This window comes from Poecilia formosa, unplaced genomic scaffold (assembly GCF_000485575.1).
Source record: "Poecilia formosa unplaced genomic scaffold, Poecilia_formosa-5.1.2 Scaffold228, whole genome shotgun sequence".
NCBI classification, from domain to species: Eukaryota; Metazoa; Chordata; class Actinopteri; order Cyprinodontiformes; family Poeciliidae; genus Poecilia; species Poecilia formosa.
In genome coordinates this window covers 516642-543941 of record NW_006800167.1, presented here as the reverse complement: position 1 = coordinate 543941, position 27300 = coordinate 516642, and the positions used below count along the sequence as shown (strand labels likewise).

Below are 27300 nucleotides of genomic sequence, written 5' to 3'. Positions count from 1 at the left end.
CTATAATTCAGGTATTTAAAGATGAAACAAAAGTGGGCTCAAACTTTAATTCCATATTCAATCTTTGGAAACTTGTCCAAATTCACTTTTAAACTCCATGCAGCAATAGAAACATCAGAAAGAATGGCTACTGTACCTGAATAATAGGAGAATTGTGACCTTGCGCCTCTTTGATGTATGCTACATAGTTCTGGAGCTGGAAGCGGGGTAAGTTGTCGTTCACATCCTGTAGAATTAAGTTGACAGCCATGTAAGAGCTGGAAGATGCTGTCTCTGCTTTCACCACTAGGCGGAGTTTTGGAGTCTCCTCAAAGTCCAGTCCTTCGGATTTCTGCACCCAAATTTCACCTGGTTCACGAGAGAACATTCACATCAGAAGTTAATCAATGACTTGGACTGGAAAATATTTCCTTGCACCTTTTGCAGCCATGAGTAAACCTACCAGTAATAGAGTTTATCCCAAAGGACTGCATTTTATTTCCACTGAAAATGCTGTAGATGATCCCAGTTTTAGAGCCATCGGGATACTGGGCTTCAGCTTTTGTCACTACTGTGCCTAAAACATCAAGAACGCACAATATTGAAACATTTCAATTTAGCTTCTTGTTTACATCATGATACATTATGGTTTATTCAAACCTTTAGCAGCGTTTTCTTGCAAACTGACGTCTCTAGCCGTACGAGAGAAGCGGATCCCTCTGTAGTTTTGCTCCCTAATATAAATGATAACAACTCCCAAGGAAGACTGAGCAGGGTTTCCTTGGTCCATGGCCTGAACTATCAAAGTCCTTTGGGTTTGGATGAGAGTTTGAAGCTTTTCTGTCGCCTGGATGTCTCCTGTTAGTGAGTTGATGGTAAATCCTTTGACAGGGTTGGCAAAGCGATAAAACACAGATCCATTAGCGCCAAAGTCCTTATCCTCAGCCCTCATGGTGGCTAAGATTCGCCGATTAGATATGCTGCTGGTAGAGATGTTCAGAATAAGTGGATCCTGAATGAAAAACGGTGCGTTGTCGTTCACGTCTTGGATGTAGACTGTCACTTCAGCAGTTGAATTTAGAGGGTTGGCAGGGGATGAGTCAGTGGCACAAACCTCAAAGGTGTAAGAGGCGGTTTTCTCTCTATCTAGGGGTGCTGCTGTGATGATGCGACCTGTGTTCTGGTCTATAATGAACATGCTCTGAGAGCCATGACTCAAGAAGTAGAAGATTTGACTGTTGAGTCCATTGTCCAAATCAGTGGCCTTGACCTCTAGAACCAGGGAGCCAATGGGAACATCTTCTGAAATGTCGGCAGTAAAGCTGCTGCTTTCAAACTGTGGCCTGTGGTCATTAACGTCCAGAACTGTCACTTCAACAGTGGTGCTGCTACTGAGTGGAGGACTGCCTTTGTCCTGAGCTACAACTGTTAAAGTATACCCAGGTCTCTTTTCTCGATCCAGCGGCCTTGAAGTATACAGCACGCCTGATTTACGGTCAATGTGGAAGTTTCCAGATGGATCCCCAGCTGCAAAGAGAGCAAAATTTGATAATGACAGTTAAATATTGTCATCTTAAACTATAAAAAATGACAATAAACATGTGAAAAACAAAAAATGGCAATTAAATACATAATAACACCTGCAATTCTGTAGCTAATCTCTCCACTGTCTCCTGCATCCGGATCTGTGGCTTTTAGGGTGAACAGAGGTAACGCATCCAGATTTTCAGGCACCTCTATGCTGTAGTAGAGACGTCCAAAAACAGGGGCGTTGTCATTTACGTCGAGGACCTTGATCTTCACTGTTGCTTTAGCATAGTTGGGTGGGAGGCCTCCGTCTTTTGCGTAAACTGTCAGATCATTAAAAACACACAATATAGTTGTAATAAATACCAAACAATCTGGTGTTGATAGAATTGCAAAGCTCACAGTTCCTTGCAAAAATATGTATACCTCTGGAACCTTTCCATATTTTTGTCATATTTTTGTTATCTTTTGGAAATCATGAGATTTTATGTGTTAAACCAATACAAGATATTTGTGAGGGGGGAAAAACAGATATGTCTTTTTGTAATTTTTTGTGCAGTTTACATGAGAAAAGTGTAGTTTGCATTTTACCCTGTTGGGTAAAAACTTGGTGGAAAAACTCCACAAAGTCTTTGCAGCTATTTAAACAGCAAATCTATTTATAAAGTTGGATTTAGATCTGGATTTTATTGGCCTATTTTGAACCATTGAAAGATTTTGTTCAAAATCACTCCACTGTAGCTCTGGCTGTATGTTTACAGTTACTGCCCTGTCAGAAAGTGAACAACCACCCTAGATTGAAGCCTTTTTAAATCTCTAAGAGAATTTCCTCCGTCTTCCCAATTAACTATGGCTGGTTTTACTATCCCTACTAAAAGGGACAGTAAAACTAAGCTTGGGTAAAAAAAATAACAAAAAAACAAAAAAAAAAAAAACAAAAGTTAAAATGTCTTCTGTTTGGTTGTTTAAAAGGAAAACACTGGGTCTTACAGGGCTAGCAATCTCCATCCATTTCTAAGCGATGCGTTTTGGCATTCTTAAATTGTGGAAAACAGACATCTAACAACGTTGCTTTAAACTGATCTGTGTGCTTTTTTTTTCATTAGTCTTTATTGTGTTCTTTGCACACTGGGCCTTCCGAGAACAGATGTAATTAGAGTTAGACTAAATTACACACAAGTGGACTCTATTCACAAATACATGGATTTCAGAAGGTCCTAGGCTGCATTTAGATTATTTTGGGGTGAAATGAGCTTGATATAAATGCCCTCCACACCTCTTTTTTTTTATTTGTAAAAAAAAAAAAAAAAAAAAAAAAAAAGAAAACTCTTTTCTCCTGCTAGTGGTATAACTTCAGTAATGTGAAAAAGTTAAAGAAGAGTGAATAGTTTTGCAAGAATAGTTAAAGAACATGTTTTTCTGTGATAGCTTGAGACACACAATGGACAGTACCTGTCACAGAGTAATAATCCTGAAGCTCCCTATCCAAAGACTTCGTAGTCGTTATGATGCCTGTGACCGGGTTGATGGTGAAGCTTCCCTGTGAGACCCCATACGTCACAAGCCCATTGGTTCCTACAAAGAAACATGCAGTCACAACTCATTCATTTAGACACCGATTGTAAAAAAGAAAAAGCAAAACATTCCATTCTAAAATCTGCAAAGGAAGTTAATAATTGGTGTCTCATTTTAAGCCTTTATTCTTGTTTGCTGTGAAATTTGCTGTTTAAGCGCTTGGCAGTGATGGCAGCCTCCCTTCTGTTACACGGATGCCAGATTGCGTGCTAAAAGAAAGCAGTCTGGCAGCCTCACTTGTTTACTTCGCTAATTGCTTTTAAGTAGAAAGTTTATAATTTGCTTTTCTGTTTTATGTGCTTCTAAGTTCGGGCCAATGCATTTTCTCTGTATCTCCTTGCCTCCTGTGATGCCTTTATAATTGAAAACAATTGTTAACGTCAACGTAGTGATCACAAAAAAGCATGAGTTAGAGTAGAAATAGATTCTGTTTACTTTTTCAGTCCAAATTACGGTTTTCTGTATACTATAACATGATGAAAAGAACGCTAATATGCATTTCTGATTCCTAACACAATACTAAGAACACTTTAAACCCCAAATACTTTCAACCCCGAATATCCAAATCACATACAGTAGGATTCCATGTTCTATGTCTTCACCTTGATCCAGATCAGAGGCCAACACGGTTAGGACACTTGTTCCGCCAGGTTTATTCTCAGAGATTTGGGCTTCATAATGACTCTCTTCAAACCAGGGCGCTTCATCGTTGACATCAATCACATGGACACACAGCATCTGGCTAGACGAGCGTTGAGGTATCCCATGATCCTCAGCAATTACTGTGAGGTTAAAGATGTCCTGTTCCTCACGGTCCAGAGGTTTGAAAACAGAAAGAGAGCCTGAAAACAAATTAACGAAAAGTAAATTTTGACAAAAGAAAAAAAAAACAAAAAAACCTTTGCAATAATACAGCTTGTTTCACAGAGTCTGTTACATACAAAACCTTCAGTGTGTCATCAAAGACAGGAAAAACAACTGCTTTCTAGGACTGTGTGACTGCATCTTATTTAGAGGGTAAGTGTGAAAAGTTGCCGTGTGAAGCCCAAATCAAAGCTAATATCCTCCACATACACGGCTTTGCCTACCTGAACGCTACCACCACCACTGTTGTAACAGCCGACCGGTCTGGCCACAGTTTACGAGATTTTCCATTGAGGAATACCACAGCCATCAAGAAAGAAGCTGTAAACACACACTCTAGACACGCAACAGCCAGGCCTGCCGTGCTCCGGAGAAATTAGGGGCACCCTCGTCTTTTCATTATCCTGCCTTTGGAGGTTAGAGCTTGCATTGATTCAATTTCAATTTCATGCTATTAAATGGGATGTAACCATTTAAGGCAGAGGGGCAAAGGCTGTTTTGTGTTGAACTTCTTTATGTTTTGTTTTTTTTCACTTTGTTTTGCTTGGAATGAGATAACTTGGCCCTAAGCTTTAAGCTGGTAAAAGTTAGTGCTGGGATTTTTTTTCACCTAAATTTGACTCCTCTCTGATCCTGCCCTGCTTCCAGACACTGATAACATGTGAGAGGAAACAAAGATTGTGGGTTATTCAAGAAAGGAATTTGGATGTTCTAATCCCAATGTCTTACACCTGTGTAGGTTTATGGCGCCACATTCTAACTGTGTTGCTTTTAGACATCACTGTTGCCTCCTACATTTCACCACAGTGTCTAAACATCCCATTTGGTGCACTGAGGCATGCAAGTGCTTCTTACTTCTCTGACTGTAGTTGACTCAATGAGGAAACCCTTGCAGAATCTTATTTTTCCATCAGCCTCCTTGTGGAGTTCCCCAAGGTCCCATCCTCGGACTAATTTTATTATCCATCTACTTTGTAGACTCACTGTGAGACTCAAAATTAATCCTTCCCTTGGCAGATTTAGGTGTGGAGTAATCTATTTATTTCATCTTTCTTCTAACTGATCTGTTTTGAAGTGGATCAACTGGAATTCCAGCTTTAATCCAAAAGAGAATAGGAAAAATAAAAGATTAGGGGGTTGGAAAAGCAACCTTCCAGGCTTTTGTTTTTCTTGTTCACTTAATTAATTTACATAATTTTAATGGTCTTCATGGTGTACTGTTTTGGATGATGTGGTCAGTGCTTTATAAATAAACCTGAACTCAAATAGAACTGTACACTCTTCCACATAGTCTTAAAATTGACTGAAAATGAAATTAATCATCATTGCCCTTTGACAAAGACCGATGAAAATGTGCTACACTCTCTGACTCCTAAAGATTCCTGATAATTGGCTTATTGGCTCTCTCTAAACGGGTTAACAGTGTCACTGTAACATTGTGATGACTCGGTCCAAGATCCAGTCAGTCAACCCTACAACGGGAGCCACCCAGGTGCTCAGTGGATTAACTTTGTCATTATTTAAACAAATAACCAGCGCGCATGAAAACACTTCAAGATGCAAACATACTGGGCAGAAGAAGTGACATGGACGACAGATTCTGAACGTTTTCGTCCTCTCAGAGGGGGGATCCCGGCTGGGGACTCGAAGGAGAGGTGGAGCAAATGTTGACACGTGTCTCAAACACCACAACAAAGCCCACAGGACCAAATAGCTCAGGGTCAGTGTTGACTAAGTGACAGGGCAGTGTAATGCGAGCGCACAAACACACAGAATGTGAGTGGACACGTGCGCACGCACACACACACACACACACACACACACACACATACAAATATGCGTAACTGATCCCTTCTCTAATGGTTCCCAGAAGCCTGGGCAGGAGGTTCTTTGGTCTTTCATGGGAATAGACCTACAATAACAGATGATGGGCTGTTGTGTGTGCACGTGTGTTTCTCATGTGTGAGTTTATTATTTGGCAGGCTGCTCTGTTCATCCTTCAACTGTGGGAGATAACAGGTATTGTGTTGGTAAGTAAGGAATGTGTTACTGCTTCTGTGTGTGTTGCAGAATTAAAGGTAAGATGGATACATTGTGTGTTATTGCTCACTGAAAAGGAAAACCTTTTATAATATAATTGTTGCTATTAACTGAACATACCTGTATTAGGGTTGAGGTTAAACGTGCCACCCGTGTTGCCTGAATGGATTCTGTAGGTCACTCTACCGTTCTCCCCTTGATCCGCATCTCTGGCCATGAGAAAAAGCACCATGAAGCCCACTGGCTGGTCCTCCATGACGCTGACCGCTGTTGGTGATGTGAACACCGGTGGGTTGTCGTTCTCGTCGGTTACATAGATCCTTGCTGTGACAGAACCCCAACGCCTCTGGCTGACATTGACGGCCGAATCTGTTGCCTTGACAACCAGTATCATTGTGGATGTCGCCTCGTGATCTAGCTTGTGACCCAAAGAAAGAACACCAGTGACAGGGTCAAGAATCAAAAGGCCAGGGGTATTTGGCCACTGCTGGAGAATGGAGTATTTCAGTTCACTGTTGGGCCCACTGCCGTCTTTATCCGTCGCCTGGAAAGTGTAGACAGAAGAGCCAACTTCCATGTTCTCAGAGATGACAATTGTTATGGGATCCTCAGCAAACTCGGGGGAGTGGTCGTTGCTATCTTCTATGTTGATGTCCAAGTTGACAAGCGTGCTTTTAGGAGGGACCTGCGAGAAATCATCCACTTCGATTCTCAGGCTGTATCGTGTGTCTCGTTCATAGTCAAGAGGGCAAGCCAGATACACGTCACCAGTGAGGCGATCCACAACAAAAGTCCCATCCCGATCTGTTCCCCCGATCACTGTGTAGGTCACCTTGCCCTCTTCTGCTGTTCCTCTGTCATGAAGGCAAACTGACCCAATAACAGTGCCAGGACTGGCCTCCTCCTCCACAGAGTTGAATGAAATGGAGTGCAGGCTCGTTTTAGTGGCTTGACTGTTTTTGCTGATAACCTGCAATTGAAGGAAACCAAAGTATTTGAATTAAAATGCAAAGCAAACAGAATGTCAAAGGACGCTCCATTTATGTAGATTCCTGGGCAAGCAGCAGCAGAGTTTACAAAATCCTCTCACTTGCGCAGAATGTGTTCAGTGGTAGTTAATGAATGCAGTCACAAAAACTGATTTGTGGGTAAAAGAGCTGCTACTATTAATCATTTTGAATATGATTTTTGTATTACTGCTAGGACAAATTATACATGATAAAAGTAACACAATCAAAGGCAAAAAATAGTTCAAGATTCTGACTTCAGCTCTGGGAAGTAAATTGTTCGCTTTGTACTTTCTAAAGGGGCTTTTATTCTTCTACAAATATTACAGCATTTTATGAAAATAGAACATGTGTAACTAAATATCTTGTTTAAAAGTGATTATAAGTTAGTTTTGTCTGATTTAAAGAGTAATAAGATGTTTGCACTAGAAACTAGACAAGAATACTTGGTGAGGTTTTGTGTTTTTGCAGCATAGTTGATTTTAGTTTTTGCTTCTCACAGTTGATTCCAGTTTCTTGACTAAGTATATACTCTTAAAAATTCTAATGTAAAATAATCATAACAATAATACGTTCTTGAGAAAAGTTCAGATTGAAAAATAAATAAGTTTAAAAGAATGTTTAAAGGGAAGTTTTATTGCTGCACCAACAGACACGGAAAACACAGCAATGCTCGATTGAATTAACCAATAATTATGACTTTCATGTTTTTTTTTTTATAATATTTGAAAAGAAGGAAAAACTGGACTTGTATTTGATGGATATGCTAGTTCTATTTTCCAGGAACCCATAAATTGAAGTTCCTTCCAGGACTCTTTCTACGTTTCCATTTCTGTTCCGCATTATATATTACCTTTAAATACCATCAGTGCTGTGTTTTATGTTGAGTGTAAGTAAAGCTCTGCTACTTTTCATAAAAAGGGCTACTGTACCAAAAAAAAAAAAAAAAGTGTTGAAGTCATTGGGTATGACCTTGATCTGAGAATTCTACAGCTGGTTCTCATCATAACCCAGCTGGTAGTGTTTAATTTAGACCCACTTTTCCATTTCAGATCGAAATTTCCCTTTAGAAAATTCACAAGAGGAGAAAAGGGAGGAGGGTGGGAGGCGACCTTGTCAGAAGTGAGGCTGATATGTCGGCAGCTAGTCTGAGGGGCCCGGAGACATGGATCCTCTCAGCCCTGGGTCCATTCTTTGATATTAAATAGGTGTGTAGTGAAAGTGTTTGCGCTGGCTGAGCTCCAGTAGGAGTCTGACCTGAATTGTGAGGGAGCAGGAGGCGCTGCGCGGGGGTAGTCCTCTGTCAGTGGCTGTCGCTGTCAGAGCGTATTCAGCCCGTTCTGAGTGGCTAAGAGGGGATGATGAGTGCAGCTCGCCAGTGATTGCGTTCAAAGAGAAACGCTCAGCTCTGGGACCTTGGAGAGACACAAGATGTAACAGTTAGCGGGAGATGACAGGTGTAGGTAGACGGAATACAAAAACCTGACATGCTAAAATGAAGACACCCGTTTGTAGTCGGGACATTAAATATGACAAATTATTATGGCCACAGTCTAGTTTGTTTCACTACTAGTGGGGATACAATGAGAATTTGTGGTGTTTCTTACATATGTCTTCAATATATTATAAATATTATCAGAAATGTATTTCAGTAACTGGCTAAGTAAATAGATTGTTTACACGCACACACTTATATTTATAAATCTGTGTTTCTGTAAATTATAATTAAGATTTTTCTGCTTTTTTAGCTAATGAAACTATAACATCGGAGATCAGAATATTGAATCACACCAATAAAAAAACATTCCACCACAAAAATGTGGGTTTAATGAAAAGTACATTTATAATCTTCTGGACTTTGGTGTTGTGTTTATCAGTCTGCATTTCATAACCTGTTCATTCCTTAGATTTAACATTCCTTATAGATTTATTGTACACTCCATAATTTGATGTTTTGCGTTTTTAATTTTCTATTTTTTATATGACCTGAGTTCATTAATTGCATTTGCTTGATCTAAGCTCCTGAATTCCTGTTTTCGTTTTTTTTTTTGTCTTCTTCCTTTCTTTTTGTTAGATCTTGGTTAACAATATGTAGGATTTGACTTTCTGTTTACGCTTGTATCAGCTATTTACTTGTTTCAGTGTCTCAGCTATCTGTAGACCCAAACTGCTTCACATCTGTACCTTAACTAACCTGCCCACTAATAAAGCTGCCCTTTAAAAATACTACTTGGTTTTCTCATTCAGTGTTGAATTCTCATAAGCTCTTTCCTTGTGTTTCCCTTGTGTATTATTTTGGATTACCCCATGAACCTTAGCTTTGGTTAGGTATTTTAATTTTCTTTTTTAAAAATAAAACTGTTCATTTTCATGAGCATGCCTCCTTCTCTCCTTCCTACATTTGGCTCCTGCTCTTCATCTTTATATAACATTGTCAGGTGACAAGTGTCAACAAAATCTTGTACCCAGTCAAGAGCATGAGCCAGGTATACGTTACGGCTCAAATTGCGATCTGTGCCACTGATCATGTAAGATCACCAAGTGAGTGTTTTTAACTTGACATCCTCTTGTGTTTATGGATGGAATTAAAATTTTGAAGGTTAGTATTTCACGGCTAACTGCCGTACTGGAAGAGCTGGCTAATAAAGAGCTGGCTGACAACACTTAGAGAACTACTGAAGAAGACCCTATTGAATTTAAATCATTTATCTGGCAGCACGTTGTGGAATGCAGTTGAAAAAAGAAACTGATATATTGAGTTTTGGGTTTCAATTCCAACTTTCTCCTGCCACATATCGATGTGTTCCTTGGCGAGCACTTAACCCCGAGTTTCCTACTGATCTGAAAGTGACTGGATGAGTGAGGCTCAAATTTAAAGCACTGTACGTGGTCAGTTTGTCTAGAGGAGAGCTACATATATTCAGTTAATTGGGATTCTTTAGAACAAAGTGCATGGTGAAACGTTTACTCTGATTGTAAAAACAAAAATGTGGGCTTCTTCATTTTCCCAGAAATATTGGTAAAATATTGTCTCATCTTTTCCTCATGAACCCAGTATCACGTACTGTATCTTCCTGTGAGTTGGACGAATGATCAAACCCCTCCTGAAAAGCCTTTTTATTCAAGTACAATAAAAAAAAATATTTCACCACATTGGAGAAATCATAGGACTAAAGAAAATAATTTAATCATAACATCAACCAATCGCCTACTTTTAGAATCCCATGAATCAAAATTGTATGTTGTGCTCCTGTAAGGAGCCTCTATATAAACCAAAAAACTTTCTGGAGTATAACAGAAAATGCAACAAAAGCAGCATTTTTTTACCTCTCACTGCATACGGTAGGAAATCAAAATATTTTAAGCTGTCTCTTGTTTGATTTAATTTGTTAAAATACATTTGTTTTTGCACTTCAGACTTTCAACACATTCCAAAACCAGCTTCTTCTCTAAACACTCCAATAAATTCAGGCAGCTGCATAGTTGTTTCAGCTGTTATTTTATCACATTCCTATTTTATCACACATTTTTATATGTGTTTGCAGGAGCAATGTGATAAAATAACATTGCATTTTTTTGCATCCATTTTTTGTTTCAAGAATCTTCACACATTTCTTACTAAGGACAAGTCAGGTCATACGCTGGTGGATATCCAGTGTATGTTTTTGTGCATCTGTGGTTTGTTCTGTTGTTATTTTTAATTAGATTGTTTTGTTTTTTTATTTTCATTACTCGTGTTAAAATACTGCTTTACAGTTGTCTTGCAGTTAAATGTGGTTAGTGTCCATGAAAAGAAGTATGTCTCCTAAAATCTTATGCCTCTTAATGAAAGTGTAAATAACTTTTCCATGTGCCACTGATGCAAAATCCATGCCATCACAGAGTCTGGATTTTGAACCTGCTGCTAATCATGGTCCGGGCGGTCCTTTTTGACTTTGCCTCGGAACACACTGTGTCCATTTATTCTAAAAAGAAATCTGGAATACTGATTCTTCTGACCACAAACCACTATTCCATTATGTGAAGTTCAATCTAAGATTTGCTCACTCACTGAGAAGACAATTCTGCCATTAGACAGGGTTAACACAGGGCTTTTCTGTTGCACAGTAAAGTTAGAGCTGAGAATGTAATTGTGTATTGCATTGTGAGACACTCTCCCAAAATTTCCCCATGCCCAGATGGCTACATCAATAAGTGACACATTACGATTCTTGATGAGGTTCCATTTGAGGGATCAGAGATTGTCCAGTTTAAGCTTCCACCCACCTTCTCCCAATGGCATTTGCCTAAATTCTGCCATCATGCAAATCCTCAGCCATCTTCGTTGGAGGAAATTTCTCCTTCTCACACATTTGTTTGCCAACAAATGTGTGAGAAATTTATTTTCTCTTTTTTTTTTATTCTCCACAACAACCCAAACAGTTGCAACTAATTATGATTACCATCACTTGTTGGACCCATTTGTTGTTTTTACCCTGCAAAATTGCCACATTTCAACTTTTTGGAAGGTTTTAAATGTGCTAAAGCAGAACTGACTACATATCATCATCATCATCATCATCATGAAGAGTTGACAAGATTATTTGTTAGCTTAGATGCAAAATAAAATAGAACAGTTAATAGATTTATTGAACACATTAAGCTTATCATTCATGCATAAATCTATAGGAAATTACTTCATAATGTACCTGACAAGGAGTAGATTATTGTGCCATTCTCTCCTTCATCTGGGTCTTGGGCTTGCAGAATTCCCAGCACAGAGCCAGCAGATTGACCTTCTGTCACCTGTTGGTTAAAAGCAAAATGCACCAATGTAATTTTAGACATGACATTCCCCACACCCCCTCCCTATTTGCTCATCTATGTCCCTCAGCTATGACATCACCTGTATGATGATGACATTTTTGCCCGACTGACTGTGGATGAAAGTTGGGTCATTGTCGTTGTCATCGAGTACAGTAATGAAGACGGTGCCTGTCGCAGAGCGAGGCGGTGAACCTCCATCTTGTACCACCACCATCAGCTGATAGCTTGACTGCTGCTCTCTATCAAGAGTCATCCTTGTACTGATTTCACCTGGGGAGGAAAAGGGGGATGGATGAGAGGGAGTTTATGCAGAGAGACTAACACACCGGAATAATGATGAGGGACTTAGCAGTCAGCAGGCTTTTATCAATGACACTCAGGAGTAACAGACATAAGCGCGTGAGAATTGCATGCATTCGCTTGCTCAAACACACACAGCCAAATTTACAAGTGGGTGAGGATTGGCAGATGTTTTAGACGTGCAGAACGGAGCTGGAGACTCATCACAAATCAGAGCATGAGTCTTTAACCAAAGACCAACGGGCTCAATGGGCCAATTAGAGTCCAGAAAGATACTCCATGCTGCTGTCGCCATTATCTGACTTATTTATAACCATAATCAGGGGGCAACTTCACACTCTCATCTTTAAAACATTACTCAGTTAGTTGACTAAATGTTGTTTTTCTTTCCCAAAAGAACCCTGAAGATTTCACTAAAAAACTGTTTGCTGAAGTATGATGTTTTTTAACTCTGCCATGTAGGAGTGTCCTTGAAGGCAAATGTTCTAGATAATCAAGAATTCACCAAAAATTCTATATTAGAACTAACTACACATTTCTTCTGGTTTAGGTCTCTTCCCCACTGATTAGTATTTGCATGGATTTACAAACTCCTGTTTTATACATCCTGGAGTAAACCCAAGCAGTCGTAAGTGTTGTTTAAGCAGCCATCTAATTGACTGCAGACATTTTTCTGCAAACCTGTGTGGGTGTTTATCTGGAAGTGGCGGTCAGTATGCAGGAAGCGGTAGCTGAGCCGTCCGTTGGACCCGCTGTCTCTGTCTGTGGCCAACACGTGACCGAATCCTGTTCCCGTGGGCAGATTTTCCCTCACAGCCATGAAAACTCTCTGCTGGGCGAGCCGAGGAGCATTGTCGTTCTCATCGGTCACAGATATGCGAACCGTGGCGCTTCCCGTCTTCTTTAGCCCTCCGTGGGTCACACTGGCCAGCACTGTTAAAAGAAACATGTCCTTCTGTTCTCTGTCCAGAGAGCTCTTTACAAACAGCCAGCCGCTGTCTGCAGCAATGCCGAAACCCGCAGCATCTCCATCTGGACGAAGGTGATACATCAGCGGGCTCAGATGACCCAAGCCTGGGACCTCTCTGCTCATGGCCCTGACTTGCAGGAAGCGAGTGTTTATTGGGGTTCCTTCTTTTAGCTCCACTCTGTAGGTGAGGGTGTCAAACACAGGACCCTGCTCGTTTTCTGCTTGCACATGAACCACAAGCATAAGGGTGGCACTAAGAGGGGGCACGCCTTTATCTTTGGCAATCACCAAGAGGTCATAACGGGGGTTAGCTTCATAGCTGAGGCTGCCAACCAGTCGGATCTCTCCAGTATTGCGCTCTATGCTGAAAATCCTCTGGATTCCATTTGGAGAAGAAAGTTCAAAGCTGAGTTGTCCATTGAGTCCTGAGTCTCTGTCCTCTGCTTGGATCCGATACACCACTGTGCCCATCTCTGTGTTCTCCGGCAGCAGCAGGGACTCCGAGGACGAGGGCAAAACCACAGGGGGGTTGTCGTTGATGTCTGCGATGGTGATGTGAACACGAGTTTGGCCAAAAGCCGGAGGGTTGCCACTACGGGCCTGCACTTCTAAATCAAGAACAGGCTGGGTTTCGTGATCCAGTGGCAGACTGGTCCTTAAGGCTCCAGTGTCAGAATCCACAGTGAAGTAGCCTGCTGGGTCACCAGAGCTTATTGTGTAGGTGATGCCCTTGGAATTGCCTAGAGTGACAGAAAGACACCAAAATAAGAACTTAGTTTTGAATCTAAAACTTTACCATTGTGGATATCATTTAAAGGGGACATATTTTGCAAAATTATGATTTTACACATTTTTATACTTTTCAAATACATCTAAAAACAGCCTAAGTGCTTAAAAGATCACAAAGCCTTTTTTTTTTTTTTTTGGCAACAAGTTCATATTTTTGGAAGTGAGCCGTTTCAAAGACCTCCCGATTCTGACTGGGGTTACCTAGCAACCCCAGCCAAGCCCAGCCCAGTTATGAGGAGACCCAACCAGAGCTCCTGTATGTTTGTTCAGCTGGTTTTATCACAGCATGCGCTCTTCAGCGGCTGCTGGAAAGGACAAGTGTTTTGTTGATGACTTACCATCCAGAAGCCACTTGCCACATTCTTGTTGGTTGCATTTCAAAGATGTACGGTTACATAATTGCGCATTTTCATGTGCGAGTGTAAACATTGAGTTGGGCGGGTGCTTGGCCAACTCATTGCCTAGGAATGATTTTGTGCCAAAAAATATTATAATGAACAAGTTATGAATGGTCCAGATACCTTTCCTAGTTCTCACCTGTCTTACTGCTGGCTTGGACGATGCCGACCACTGTCCCACGCAAGGCATCCTCTGATACAGTAAGGTGGTACTGAGTCTGTTCGAACACAGGTGGTGCCACAAGTCCTGCCATCACACTGATGTTGACTCTTGCATTGTCCAAGGCTAAGAGTCCCCCACCATCTTGAGCAGAAATAACCATGGGAATAATGGAGTTGGCTTTCCCATAGACCGACCGAGACAGGGAGATAACGCCTACGAAATGGTTCAAAACAAAACATTAATTTGTATGCTTAAAGGAAATGTGTTGGCGTGAACAAGAAATTTAATTTTCCAACCTGTGTCTTTGTTGAGAGTAAAGTACGGAGAGGCTCCTCCAGGTACCGTTTTGTATGTAATTTTGCCGTTCTCGCCAGAGTCTGGGTCGTAGGCCATCACTCTGACAACAGATGTCCCAGGGGCACTCTGTGTGCTCAAACTAACAGCGTAACTGAGTGGATAGAAAGCGGGTCTGTTATCATTAATGTCAACCAGATCCACCTTCACGTAGGCTACTGAACTCAGTCCACCCTGCGGAGGAAACAGAAAGATCCACTGTTACACGTACACATCAAACCATGAGCAGAAAATAACACACATGAAAGAGAAAAGGTACTGTTCAGACAATTGCTGAACAAAAACCACATTAAAAGGTTCTGTTGGAGTTCTAAACCCTGTGCTGCACAAGATATCCTAATAAATGTTTGACATTATTCATCACTGATTCACTTTAGGCTATTTTACTACCAGAACTATTTTTATATCACAGAAGCCCCCCCACTCAGATGTTTTGTAGTTGCTTAGAGGGAAAGTTGTGCAACAACAGTAGGAAACGGAGAAAACTATTTTCTCATACTGTAGCTCATATGGAAACTGTTAGAGAATGACAAGAACATCATAAAATCCTCCAATTAATGTCAATAAATTATGAAACAACAAAATGAATAACAAACATATTTAGATATATGACTGGAGGCGGGCTCGGTTTTGTGTTGTCCGTGTGGAAATCAGCCTCTGCTGCAATTGGGAGCATTTACATTTGTGTTGATAAAAATATGCATAAATGCACCATATCGCTCTTCATATTGATTCTCATGTTGTGGAGAATTGCTTCGTGTGAAATTTCACCAAACAGCTGTTTTGTGCTGTGAAGCAGAACATTACTTTGTATCTTGCCAGCTGTAGACGAAACTATTGGCCTTTTATTTTAGTATAAATCCAGATTAGTTGGTCCCAAAGGCTGAATCGAGTGGGAAGCTGAAAGGGACCATGACCAAAACAGACTTTTGATGTTTGAAGGAACTTCAATCTTAAAAATGTCACAGTATTTATGATCCTTTAAACTGTAGTCAGGCTTGCACAGAATATCATTATTTATATAGTAAATTATGGTTGGAGGCGGTGTGCCATCATTGAACTTCCTGTGTGAAACACACATGTAAAGCATTTCCAGTGGAGAAACAGAGCAGAAAAAATAAATAAATTTTGGAATATGAACTTAAACATTTTCACCTTACAAGCGTGTCTCCAATGTGAATGAAAATTAAACCTAAGTGACATTCACAGGATAATGTTTTTGGTTTTAATTAGAAGCTGGAACAGTAAAATAGAGAGAGTTTAAAAAGAGAGAAAACCATATTGAGAAATAATGGTCAATCATTAAAAAAGTATTCATAAAAATGCATATTGGTGAGAATCTGATTTAGCCCACATGCTATACAATTATTTGTTTCTTTAACTTACTGTCGTGATAGTGTGTCCAGCTGAGATTAATTATCTCAGCTGGACTAATGAGGTCTTAAAAACACTTTTAAGGATTAGTTTTGGCTTGTTGTTGCAGTTTTTCAAACAGTATTTCACACTTGAATTATATTTCTGCTCCACAGCAGGAAGGACCACAGAAAAAGAGCCGTACAGGAGCTCATACACAAAAGTCATTTTCATCTTTATTCTGAATGGATCAAGTTTTACTGGTAGAAACAACAAATCTAGCCAGTGCATCTAGATTTCACCCTGTGCAAAACTTCCATTTTTTCTTCCTTACATTACGTGTTCTGTCTTTAGTATCATACAGTAACATTATTGGAAGCGCACCAACGTCTATTCTTTCCATAAAGCCCAGAGACTTTAACTGTGAAATAAAAGCTTACAGGTATAGCTAACAGCATAAACTACTGCATAAACTGTGACATTGTTGAGACTGGAGTTGTATTAAAATGCTAATAGTCTATTAAGCTAGCTATCTAAATTGGGTTTTTAAATAAATGAAGACACAAAGAGAGATATCTTCTGCAGGTACAGCATCGACTGCTTATTTCAACATAGCCTCCTTTCAAAAATCCTGGACTGTCCCATTAAAGGTGAGAATTAACAAAAGCTGTAAAGCCAGATTTGTGAATGAACAGAGATTAATAGCTTCTCTTGGGAGAGAGAAATGTCTCATGATCCACACTGGGTGTGTGTTCCCAAGGCACCTGAGGCTGTTTCATTGTTTTTTTATTTGAAAAGAATACAGTCCAGGCTTTTCATTTGGACCAGGTGGCAAAACCGAGGGAGGTGGCAGTCCAGCTTGTTAAAGTATTACTCCCTGACAGTTGAGGTATTTCTCCATCTGATTACTTTAACATACCCAAAAGTCATTTTCCTTCATTTTAAACCTTTCCATCCTTGAGTATTTTTTGGCAGCCGGTGAACAGGATGGCTGAGCAAGTCTACCTACCATGGAGAACTTTTTGGACTTTTATTTTTTTACTTGGCACTTGATTTCAGAGTTTTTTTGTGTTTTGTTTTGGTTTTTTTATTCACTTTTTTTATTTTTTTATTTTGATTTTTACACTGCTGTTTCTGTCTTTGCTTTCCGGTCAGTAAAACCAACAAACAAACAAAAAAAAAGAAGCATGGCTGCCGTGTTAATAGGGTTACAATGTGGCTTGCAGGATTCATATTAAGCATAAATTCAAAGGATGGTGTCTTACCCCGTCTACTGCCGTTACAGTGAAGTCAAAACTGTCCGGCCCTTGATCCCTGTCTAGTGGGGCGTTAGTGCAGATCTGGCCCGTCTGCTTGCCAATGGTAAAATGAGAGGGAACAGCGCTGTTACTGCCAGAGCCGAGGGAGTACGACACCGAGCCAAAGGAGCCGCCATCCGCATCTGTCGCAGTCACCTACAGAAACAAAAGCATGTCAGTGGTTAAAGATTACTGCTCAGCACGTAAAAAATGAGCACATTAATGCGCAACGGTACACTAAAGTGGCAATATATTGAAACCATTTTTATGTAGAGAGATGCTAGCGGGATGGTCAATCAAAAAAACAGGAGAAAGCATCTTTAGTGTACTCTCTGCTGTTTATTTGAGCCAAACAGGACGTTTGGCCAGAATCTGACACTGAGGAAAAGAAAAATTTTGGCAGGATGTTGGTTGACTTCCACAGGCTCTCAGAGAAAGCTGCCAACAGGATATACAGCCTGCTTCATGAGCAGTGTCTGACTGGTGACAGGGTCGGCTGGCCGATGAGAAGTTGCTCTACATTATGAGTAGTTTTATTCATGCTGCACATCGAGAGGTGGAATCACCGGTCTTGTAAGAGCAACTCACAAACCGTTAGCCAGGAAGTGGATTTAATTGCTGCAGGATCTCCCAGGACAGCGAAAGGTAAACAGACCAATCAGATCAGGCCCCTGGGTATCGGTGGCGTAATTGTTAGCAAGTGTGGGCTCTAGATTACTTTTGGGGGCAAACCTCACAAGTTGATTAGATTTCACCTTCCTTCCATGTTTAATAAATGGAGCTTTTGAGGAAAACATTAATGGGAAGAAGTGCTCGGGTGCTCCGGCTCCCAGTGGCACATTCATCAGGAGAGCTGCCAAGAAAAATAAGGCAACCCGTGCTTATCATCAAACCTTTATTCTATTTTTTTTATTATTATTTAAGACGGCGTTGGAATGACTGTGAGTAGTTGGAAATCATTCATTCGAGGTGATGAGTTTGGCTACAGTCATTGAGCCTCCATCTCTTTCCTGAGCAGATGGCAGACGGGGGCTCAGCAGAGAGCATGGCCCACACTCTTCAATGTAACTCCTAACAGAGGGTGAGTGGTGTGTAGGAGTGAGAGAGTTGTAGAGCTGGCAGCGATGCAAACCGAAGAGAAGAATAATAAACCACACGAGGAGAGAGGAAACTGAGCGCAATGCAAGAAGGCTACTCCATTTTTTAACACGCAGGGAGGCTGCAGCCGACTTCAATGTTTTATTACGTTTTGGGGGTTGTTTGTGTGTGCGTGTGTGTGTGTGTGTGTGTGTTTAAAGTGGGGAGGAGTATTTACAATCAATCCACATCTTAATGTTGATGCCTGAATTTTAATTAAATAAAAAAATACGGAAGTTTGACAACTTTGTTTTTTTATTTTTTACAAAGATGTGTTGAAATAAGTTTGTCCTTCATCAGAGCAAACACTGAGCTATAGAAGAGAAGTGCCCCATTATCCATTATTACAGGGTAAATACACCCTCTATAAGTTGGACATCTATCAACATATTTTTATGATTCATTCAGATTGACCAGTTCTTGCATTTTGTAGTCCAGAAAATGTAAACTTTTTTATTCCATATGTTCTATCCAATTTAGGCACAAATAGGACAGGTTAACACACCTCATCAACCTAAATATGAATTCTTGAATAATCTAAATGGAGTATATTAACACCTGAAATAACTCCTAATTTAATTTTAAAAATTTAACAAACTACGGGGGATACAGAGCCGCACTTCTATTCAGAGTTTAAACAAACCATATTATTGTCATCTTACTGAAACACTGAGAAGTTGTCTCTCTAGGAGGCAATGCCAGCTGCCATTTCCAAAGCACACAAGAGACCACAAGCAAATAAAAAAAAAAAGAATTATAATTTCTCAAACCACAAAGCATAAATCCTGAGAGATGAGTGCAGCTTTTATAAAAAGCCTCTGGCATTAAGAATTTTTCAGAAGACATGATTCGGATGAGTCAGAATATGTAAGCAGATGAAGCAGAATTTCAGGAAGTCTTGAAGCGAAGCTTGCTAGAAATATGCAAGTAAGCATGATATGTGAAAAAAGACATCCAAACAATACTTAAGTTGCCAAGAAGATTGAACACAGGATCCCTAAATTATAAGTCCAATGTCTACGTGACAAGACACCTGTCAAGTTGCAAGACGTAAATAGGTTTTGTTGCCACTGCTGTGGAAAGGCACACTTTTTTGTTAACAAATAACTGAACTCCATTTTCACCTGCCTTAGCGATATCATCTCTATGTTGTGAGGGCATCTCAGTGAGTTAACTTCAAAGGTTCAGAAGTGCTGCAGCTCTACAAGGTGTGTGTTTAGTCTGGGTGGAAACAATGATTCATACTGAAAAAAAATCACAGTGTGCTTTTGTGAAAACTGAACACGATCCTAAATAATACCCAGAAAGCATTTTGTTCACAGCTTAAAAATGCTTTTTTAGATAAAACCGCACCGTTTCCATCCATCAGTTCCATACAAATATGTACATATGCTTGTTTTTATTGTATTATTCTCTGGATTTTTGCTTGACAAACCTGAAAAGTTATGTCTTTTTCCATACTTTGAACTTTATTCTTGGAATATAAAGATCAAATTAGGTGGAAATGTGCTATTTTGTACTTCCTGGTATTTCTGGTGTTGCATTTATCTAAATGTGGTCTAAACAAACATCTAAATTTGGTTTGTGCTTAGAACAAGGTCTACGTACAGCCTCAATGTTGAAATCAGCTCCATTGTTCAGTATGCTTCCCTCGAGCAAATCATTTCATAGAAAAATATCAAATTCACTCCTGATAGTTTGTCTTTCTGAAGTTATTTAGTTAATATCAAAGACTACAACCATTATCAAAATAAACTTTGGTGTTTAACTGGACATAGATATGAAGACACTGTTTCAATGTCCAAAAGAAGTTCCTTGGCAGTGCACTGCATTGGTTTTACACAAGGTCTGTTTTCACTGGATTCAATGTTTGAAAGCAGAAGTAACCTTACCTCATCTGTAGCAGCCAGATGAGTATTCTCCCTACACTTCATGCCTGTGAGTGAGACATGATGGGGGCTGTGTTATCAGCGGGTGAAAGGCAGCGTATGACTTTTCCCTTCATAAGTCAAGTTTGTGGAAATCTGGAGATAACTGGGGTGCTACAATCAAATTCAAGAAACTTCCCAGATGGGAATTTTTTATTGACTGTCCAATGAAAAGAAGCTGACTTTCAGCACAGAGTGTATGTGTCCAAGCAGATCTAAAGGCTGTTGGTTTTTTCTGTCCTTACCACAAGGTGAGGCAGGTTCTAAAAATAGTTTACAAAAGTCTTGGACTATCATGTTTTCTGCCTTTTCATATACATTTCAAACGGTTACTCCTCCTTACTCTATCTTTTTTTTGCAGCTACTGTGTGCAAAAAAAAAGTTAATAAAAATCTGCAAATAAATGATGCAAAGCTGAATCCACTGAGAGGTAAAATAAAGCCAATGTAATTTTTAATCATGCTCCCTGTGTTTTAGAGCGCCCAGTCAAACAAATCCATGTCATGAAGTCCTCATTGAAACCAGCCAATCAGGACAATGCCACTGCCAATCCAAACAGGCTGCAAATGACGGAGTCGACGTGTAAATGTTTGCCAACTGAGAAATTGCCATTCACGTCTATGCAGCTTAACATGCACATATCCAGTGAGTGCAGTGGAGATGCAGAGGGAAGGTGCAGAAACATGTGCTCCTCTCCTTGTTTCACAAACTTATTTTAGTGCAATTTGATAAAAAAATAAAAGATAAATATATCAAATAGGTGTATCTGATATATTTATGTATTGCAATTGATCGATTTTAAAATACACGCAACTAGTGAAGAAGCAACTTCTGTGAGGTAGCCATCTCAAACCCAAGTAACAGCAGGACCAATGCAGTCCAAGACTAATCAACATGGAAATACTGGTGACACGACACGTAGCCAAGAACAAAGAGGAAGGCGTGGGTTCAATAAAATCAAATGAATGGGCGACTTGTAGAAATCTGGAGTGAGAGATGCTTTGAGCTGTCACAGCTGGTGTGAAGCCATGCACTCTCCTCCCTGTCTATTGTCCTGGCATCACTTCAGAGAAAAGCAGATGTGAAGAAAATCAGCCCAGTACCTCCCACCCCCTGCCCCCAAGGCCTCTTTCACTACTTGCTAAAACAGAGGAGATACGTAGGTCAGAATGTTTGGGACATGTTTAACACCACACGAAAGAGCCGGGCAGAGACCGCAACGTGCCGGTGGAAGGAAGAAGCCCACGCAGCTGTTGACAAATATGTCAAAATAACACACGTTTGAAGCTCAAGAAATATTGTTTGGATTCAGACCAACCATATGTGAAATATTTAGTTGGTTTCATCAGAAGAGTCTATAGGAGTGTGCCATCAAATTTGCCCTGAAATGTTTGGGTCTACTTTGTGACAAAAACAAAAAAAAAACTTCCAATGTGACATACAGAAGGCATGGAATAAAACGTGAACTATGCTACAGCACCAATTAAACTTATGAAGGCTGACAGAGGGGAGCCTCCACAAGAATAGCAGAGTGACTGCATTTATGTCCTTTTTTGCAAATATGGCTGCCAAGTGCTCTTTCTATAGAAGGTACAACTGGCCTGGCGCTTCAACATGTTTGACTGTACAGTTTCTGCAACTGACAAAATGCATTGTGCACTCTTTGTTTTTCCGTCCATGGAAAGTACTGAAGGCCTAGCTCATGTGTTTTTTTCCCATGTCTTCTTCCTGTTGTTTCCACACCCAGTGATAGCAGCAGATAGTCAGTCATACTGAACCTGACTCTCTCTGCTAAAAAAGGAAGTTGTCCCTTTCCACTGTTATTCATGCTTGCTTTAGGATAAGAGATTGCTGAAATGTTAGTGACTCAGTGGAATTGGCTGGACTCCCTTGCATAGATAAATTGCCATTAAATTTGAATATATTGCGCTCAGGATTACTACATGTCTTAATAAGTCATAATAATCTTAAGGGTTAGTCCATAAAAGTCCTAAATGAGTCCAGACTTTTCTTATCAAGTCTTAAAATGGAGTAAGCCATAAGTAGCTTTCGCTTTAGAGATGACGAGCGGCATTCACTTGCTCTGTAATAAAGAGCTATAACTGAGAAATTTGGGTGTAATTTTGTTGTGATAAAAACTACAAACCCAGTGATACAGGGAAGCAACAAGAAATGTACAGAAATGTACTCTTCCCCACAAAACTGTGAATAAGTTTCAGTCTTGAAACTATCTTGTGACTCAAATTTGAATGCTTAGGTAATTAAAATTGAAGTATTTTTGTCATTTTATCCACCACCAGCTCTGTAAAGTGTACATTCAAACAGGTTTGACTTGGAAAACAGATTTCAATAGTTGGCTAAAACCTCTAGTCAATAACTGAAGCTGTGCTATGTACTGTGGGAGGGATTTGAAGTTGTACGTAAACTTGAGGTGAAAGCAGCACAGTCATATGACCGAGCTGGAAAGAAAAACAATCTGCCAAAGTTATATTTAACTCGCACAATTCATTAAGTAAGTTCTTAAGTTGAATTAAACTGGACTGTGTGTCATCGGATCAGGATGTTCTCAAGAAGTGGAAAAGTTTCAGTTGGTTCCAAGACCATATGAGTCAAAATGCGCTCTGAAATGTCTGTCTACTTTGAACCATGTCTGATTATATAATAGGAGTGTATTGGAATGAGCCAGATTGATCTGAATTGTGCATTGAGTTGACATTCTTGTGAAATATTTCCACCTAAATTAGCTGAACTGAAAGTCAGAACAGAAAACCTCGAGGTATTACAACAAAGTCCTGTGGCATGTTTTTTAATGCAACATCAGATAAAAGTGTTCAGATAAAAGCTCCTAAAACATATTGTTATTGTTATTACTACTTTTCAAACCCTACTAAATTTGTTTTGTTTTGGTAGTAGTCCGGCTTTAAATAGGTTAGGAACCTGTTGAAACAACAGTTCATAGGAAGGGCAGGAATAATGGAAAACAGCAGGATTTACCCCTGGGGACCATAAATATCCAGAGTGAATTTCATGGAACCAGGACACAGTCAACTGTCTAAGACACCTTATCATTTGCATGTGTTGGAAGAGGCTAAATGTTGACCTAAACTGAGGTTCAGAGGGCCAAACATGGGGTCAGTGTACTGAAACACAGCAGCACGCTCACACTTCACTGATATTCATAAAAAATAGCAGACCTCTCTTGCAAGGCATCCCAGACAAATGCTATTAAAGGCAAACACTGAAAAATAAGTCTCTAAAACTATCTATTTAAGAGTAACATACTTCGAAATAAGTTATGTTGTAAAAGGCCCAAGATCGATGTAAGCACAGGAGTACTGGTACAAATTAAATATTGCAAAATGCAAAAACATCAGCAGCTCTGCATGACTGGAACATAAACAATCTATTCCAGATTTAACAAGTTAATTCTCTGTCCATATGTGCATTTGGGTGAATTAGGGTATCCCCATGAAGCACAGTATAACTGTCAAAGTCAATAACTATCTTAATCACACAGATTTTTAAAACATGTACCAGTTGCCAAATTGCATCCTCCAAATCTGTCTTTCACTGTGCAAATGGGTTCAAGTAATGATTTAACCAGAAATGAACTGCAGATGAACACTAATAAAATATGATGCACATGCTGCAGGGTAAACATGACAACATTTAATATTTGTTGCTAAATGTTCACATCTTGACACAAAGTAGGTGATTTGTTAGACGGAGTAATATTTGGCTTCCTACAGAAAAGCTGTGCAAGGCAATATCTCCTTTTTTTATTGCAGCAGTTCCTACAGTCCTTGGAACTGGATTGTATCAGCTGTCCTCCAGAATAAATGAGGCTACCACCTGACAAAAGAAGGAAAAATGTTTTAATCTGAAGTAAACAATGGACCCCTGAACCGGGACGTTTCATCTTTGTGAGCAATAAGTGATGCATTTATGAAGAAGTGGGTTAAGGATAGCAGGTTAGAATGGTGCTCAGTCCAAAAGTCTGGCAGAGGAACAAAAGAGAGGCAATATATAGTAACTTGCAGCTGGATTGCTCCCTTGGGAAAGTATTACATTTCCAGCTCTTCCCTGTCATACATCGCTCTCTGTAACCAGCACACTGCTGGAAAAAATAAACAGAAACATCATAACAGTGTTTCTGTATTTCTTACCTCAGACAGAGTTCAGGTCAATGTGTTGAAGAACTACTTTTAAGTTGTCAAAGAAATTCCTCTTCACTCCTGCACATAAATCCACTCATGGCTTGCCAACTTTAAGATCTCGGCTATACTGTCAAGGTAAAACTATATGCTTCAAATGCTTGGGTTTTCTAATTTCGTAAGTATCTATTTAGTAATTTAGTTTTTTTACATGTTTTGTGTTAAAGCTTAAATTTGTGGTGTGTGGTTTTCATAAACTTGAGGTCAGATCTAACTAATTTTAGGATATGGTAAAAAGACAAAAATGTTCTTTTTTGTAGTCTTATATAACGCTAGAATAGCAAAATTCCTTGTGAAGATGAGGGTTTTTAAAAATATCCTAGAAATACATTCATAAATGGACTGGAACTCTGCCATCACAGAACTGTACAATTTTCTGCCAGAGGCTGGCTGGTCGGAAACTCAAACATTGGATTATTATTTTTTTTTCTTTCTGATTGATGCATATCATGAAAGCGGCATTAAGTTGTTCTGACAACAACAATCTTCAGTGAGGAAGTTGTTGTTAAAGAAAGAAGACTCAAAGTTAGCTACTGTCTGAAAATATTTCATACAACGTGTCAGAACACGAGACTTTTACAGATGTGAAAGTCTGTAAAAGTCTTTCACATCTGTGAATCACATCTTTTCCATATCGGTGCGCACACCACGTCTTGTTTCACAGATCACACAAACAATGACACTCTTTGCTGCGGATGCTATTATCCAGTAAGGTATTTCAAAGTTAAGTTGGCACATGGATGTAACAGGTTATTTAAAAAGAAAATATACTTTCCTGAAATATGTTGAGGCGTGTGTGTGATATAGTACAACTTTCAGCAAATAGCAGGAAGGAGGATGGTTTTATCTGCTTGACATGTCACACTCTGGAACATGGTGGACTTGGAAAACTATTTGGAGTTACAGTAAAGGTCTACAATCTCTAAGGCCTACGTCTCAAACTCACTGTGAAAATATAGAAGATTTGGAAATAGTTGCAAAACTTTGAATTTCAATAAGGAGAAAGAAGTCAGGCAAAGCAAAAACAGTATCCATATCTTAAATCATAATAGCTTCATAATACATCTCGGCATTCTTTGTAATTTAGGACTTATCACAAAGTTCAGGTTGCTGAAAGTTAGGTGGTCTGCGTTTTTTAAGCTTTCATTAGGCTTTCTTCTAAAACCCTAGAGTCTGTTTCTCATCAGGACCTTGCATCTGGAAGTTATTAGGCATCTTACCTTTTAAGGAAAAGGGGAATCGTAAAAAAGCTAAGTGAGCAGAGAGAAAAGATATAAAAGGTAAAGCTAGTAGATCTCTGCAGAGAGGGGTGCACAAACTCAAGCAGACATGCAATCCTAGCTTTTTTAGGTTTAAAACTGTGAATGCAGTTTGATAAAAATCCCACTCCTACAACAGTGACAACAAAATATTCTGCAGCATGAAAACAGTGGAAGGACGCGTGCAAATGCACTAAAAACCTCTCAGTGTTATGGGATATCTACAAACATGGACCAGATTATTCAAGATGGAAGAATGAAAGAATCCAGATGACTGCAACATGAAATCTTTCTAAACTATTCTGGTGAACATCAAGTCAGTTTACATTTGACATAAGTCGTGATCCAACAACATAAACCGATAACACCAGACTTATAAAAAGAAAATGTGTTGAGTTACACAGCAAAGACAGTTTTATTTGTTGATTTTATGTTGAAAAGTACACCAAAAAAAAAAAAGAAAAAGTTTGAGAAAAAAAAAAAATAGACTGCAGGACTGCTGCCCAGCAAAATGAAGGATTATTGTAATGTCGACTTTAAAAAAAAATGCTTTTAAAGATAAATATGACAAAAACTCAACTGGATATGTTAAGTGTATTGCTGATGTGGCGTTAACCCCTGACCACCTGGAATGACAGATGTTCCCTCTGAGACGCTTCTGCTCTAGACGTTAACCTTTTTGTTTTTCAAAGGTCAAACAGAATAACAAACAGCCACATATTTTTTCAAGGTAGACAGCAAATATTTATCTAGTGGAATAAAGATTTTGACTATGCTAAAGATAAATGACTCTACTAAATCCCTTGAATATATTAAAAAGCTAATACCTTATAAACCTACATCTAACCTTTTATTGGATTTAAATCTGGTTCCCTAGAGCTGCTATAAGGATGTTAGTTTTTTTTTTTTTTTTTTTTTAGGACTTATATTTTAAAATAGTAAATCTTTTAATCAAATAAACAAACCTGACTTGTTTCAGTCACAAACACAAAGCAGACGTGTCAGACTGACTGCCCTTCAAAGAAGGATCAGCGGACACCTTTGAGGGAACCTCTTATGAACTTAGAGCTTAGTCTCGCCGTGTGTAGTGACGTTAGAAGCATGCTGAGTAGATTCACTGAATAGACTGAGGTAACCTCATATCAGACACCCGAGAAAGCAGCCTTGTCAGGCTATTACTTGGCTCCGTTTCAGCTACTCATCCCTTTCACAGTATCCAATAGCAGTGCCGAGGCCTGGTCTGGTGAGTCAAAGCAGGCGGTGAATATCAGGGACCGGGTAGGTGGGAGGGGAGCTAATAAGAACCATCCGCAGCGTGGGGAACCAAGAGCACTGATGT

The 27300-nt window shown here is 39.6% G+C and overlaps 1 protein-coding gene across 2 annotated transcripts in view; it reads right to left on the bottom strand.

The window, feature by feature from the left end:
- Nucleotides 1-27300, bottom strand: part of LOC103149447 (protocadherin-16-like) — a 99792-nt gene that overhangs the window by 6379 nt on the left and 66113 nt on the right. The window contains exons 3-16 of one of the 2 annotated variants that reach the window (XM_007568620.2): nt 17391-17579; nt 14715-14946; nt 14395-14631; nt 12780-13808; nt 11878-12068; nt 11681-11777; nt 8250-8407; nt 6106-6955; nt 3684-3923; nt 2959-3081; nt 1620-1829; nt 640-1506; nt 443-556; nt 137-348 (exon numbers count right to left, since the gene is read on the bottom strand). In XM_007568620.2, the coding sequence (XP_007568682.1) occupies nt 137-348; nt 443-556; nt 640-1506; nt 1620-1829; nt 2959-3081; nt 3684-3923; nt 6106-6955; nt 8250-8407; nt 11681-11777; nt 11878-12068; nt 12780-13808; nt 14395-14631; nt 14715-14946; nt 17391-17579 (4749 nt within the window). Of the gene's footprint in view, nt 1-136; nt 349-442; nt 557-639; nt 1507-1619; nt 1830-2958; nt 3082-3683; nt 3924-6105; nt 6956-8249; nt 8408-11680; nt 11782-11877; nt 12069-12779; nt 13809-14394; nt 14632-14714; nt 14947-17390; nt 17580-27300 lie in introns of both variants that reach the window. The other variant, XM_016679975.1, reaches the window with a different exon arrangement.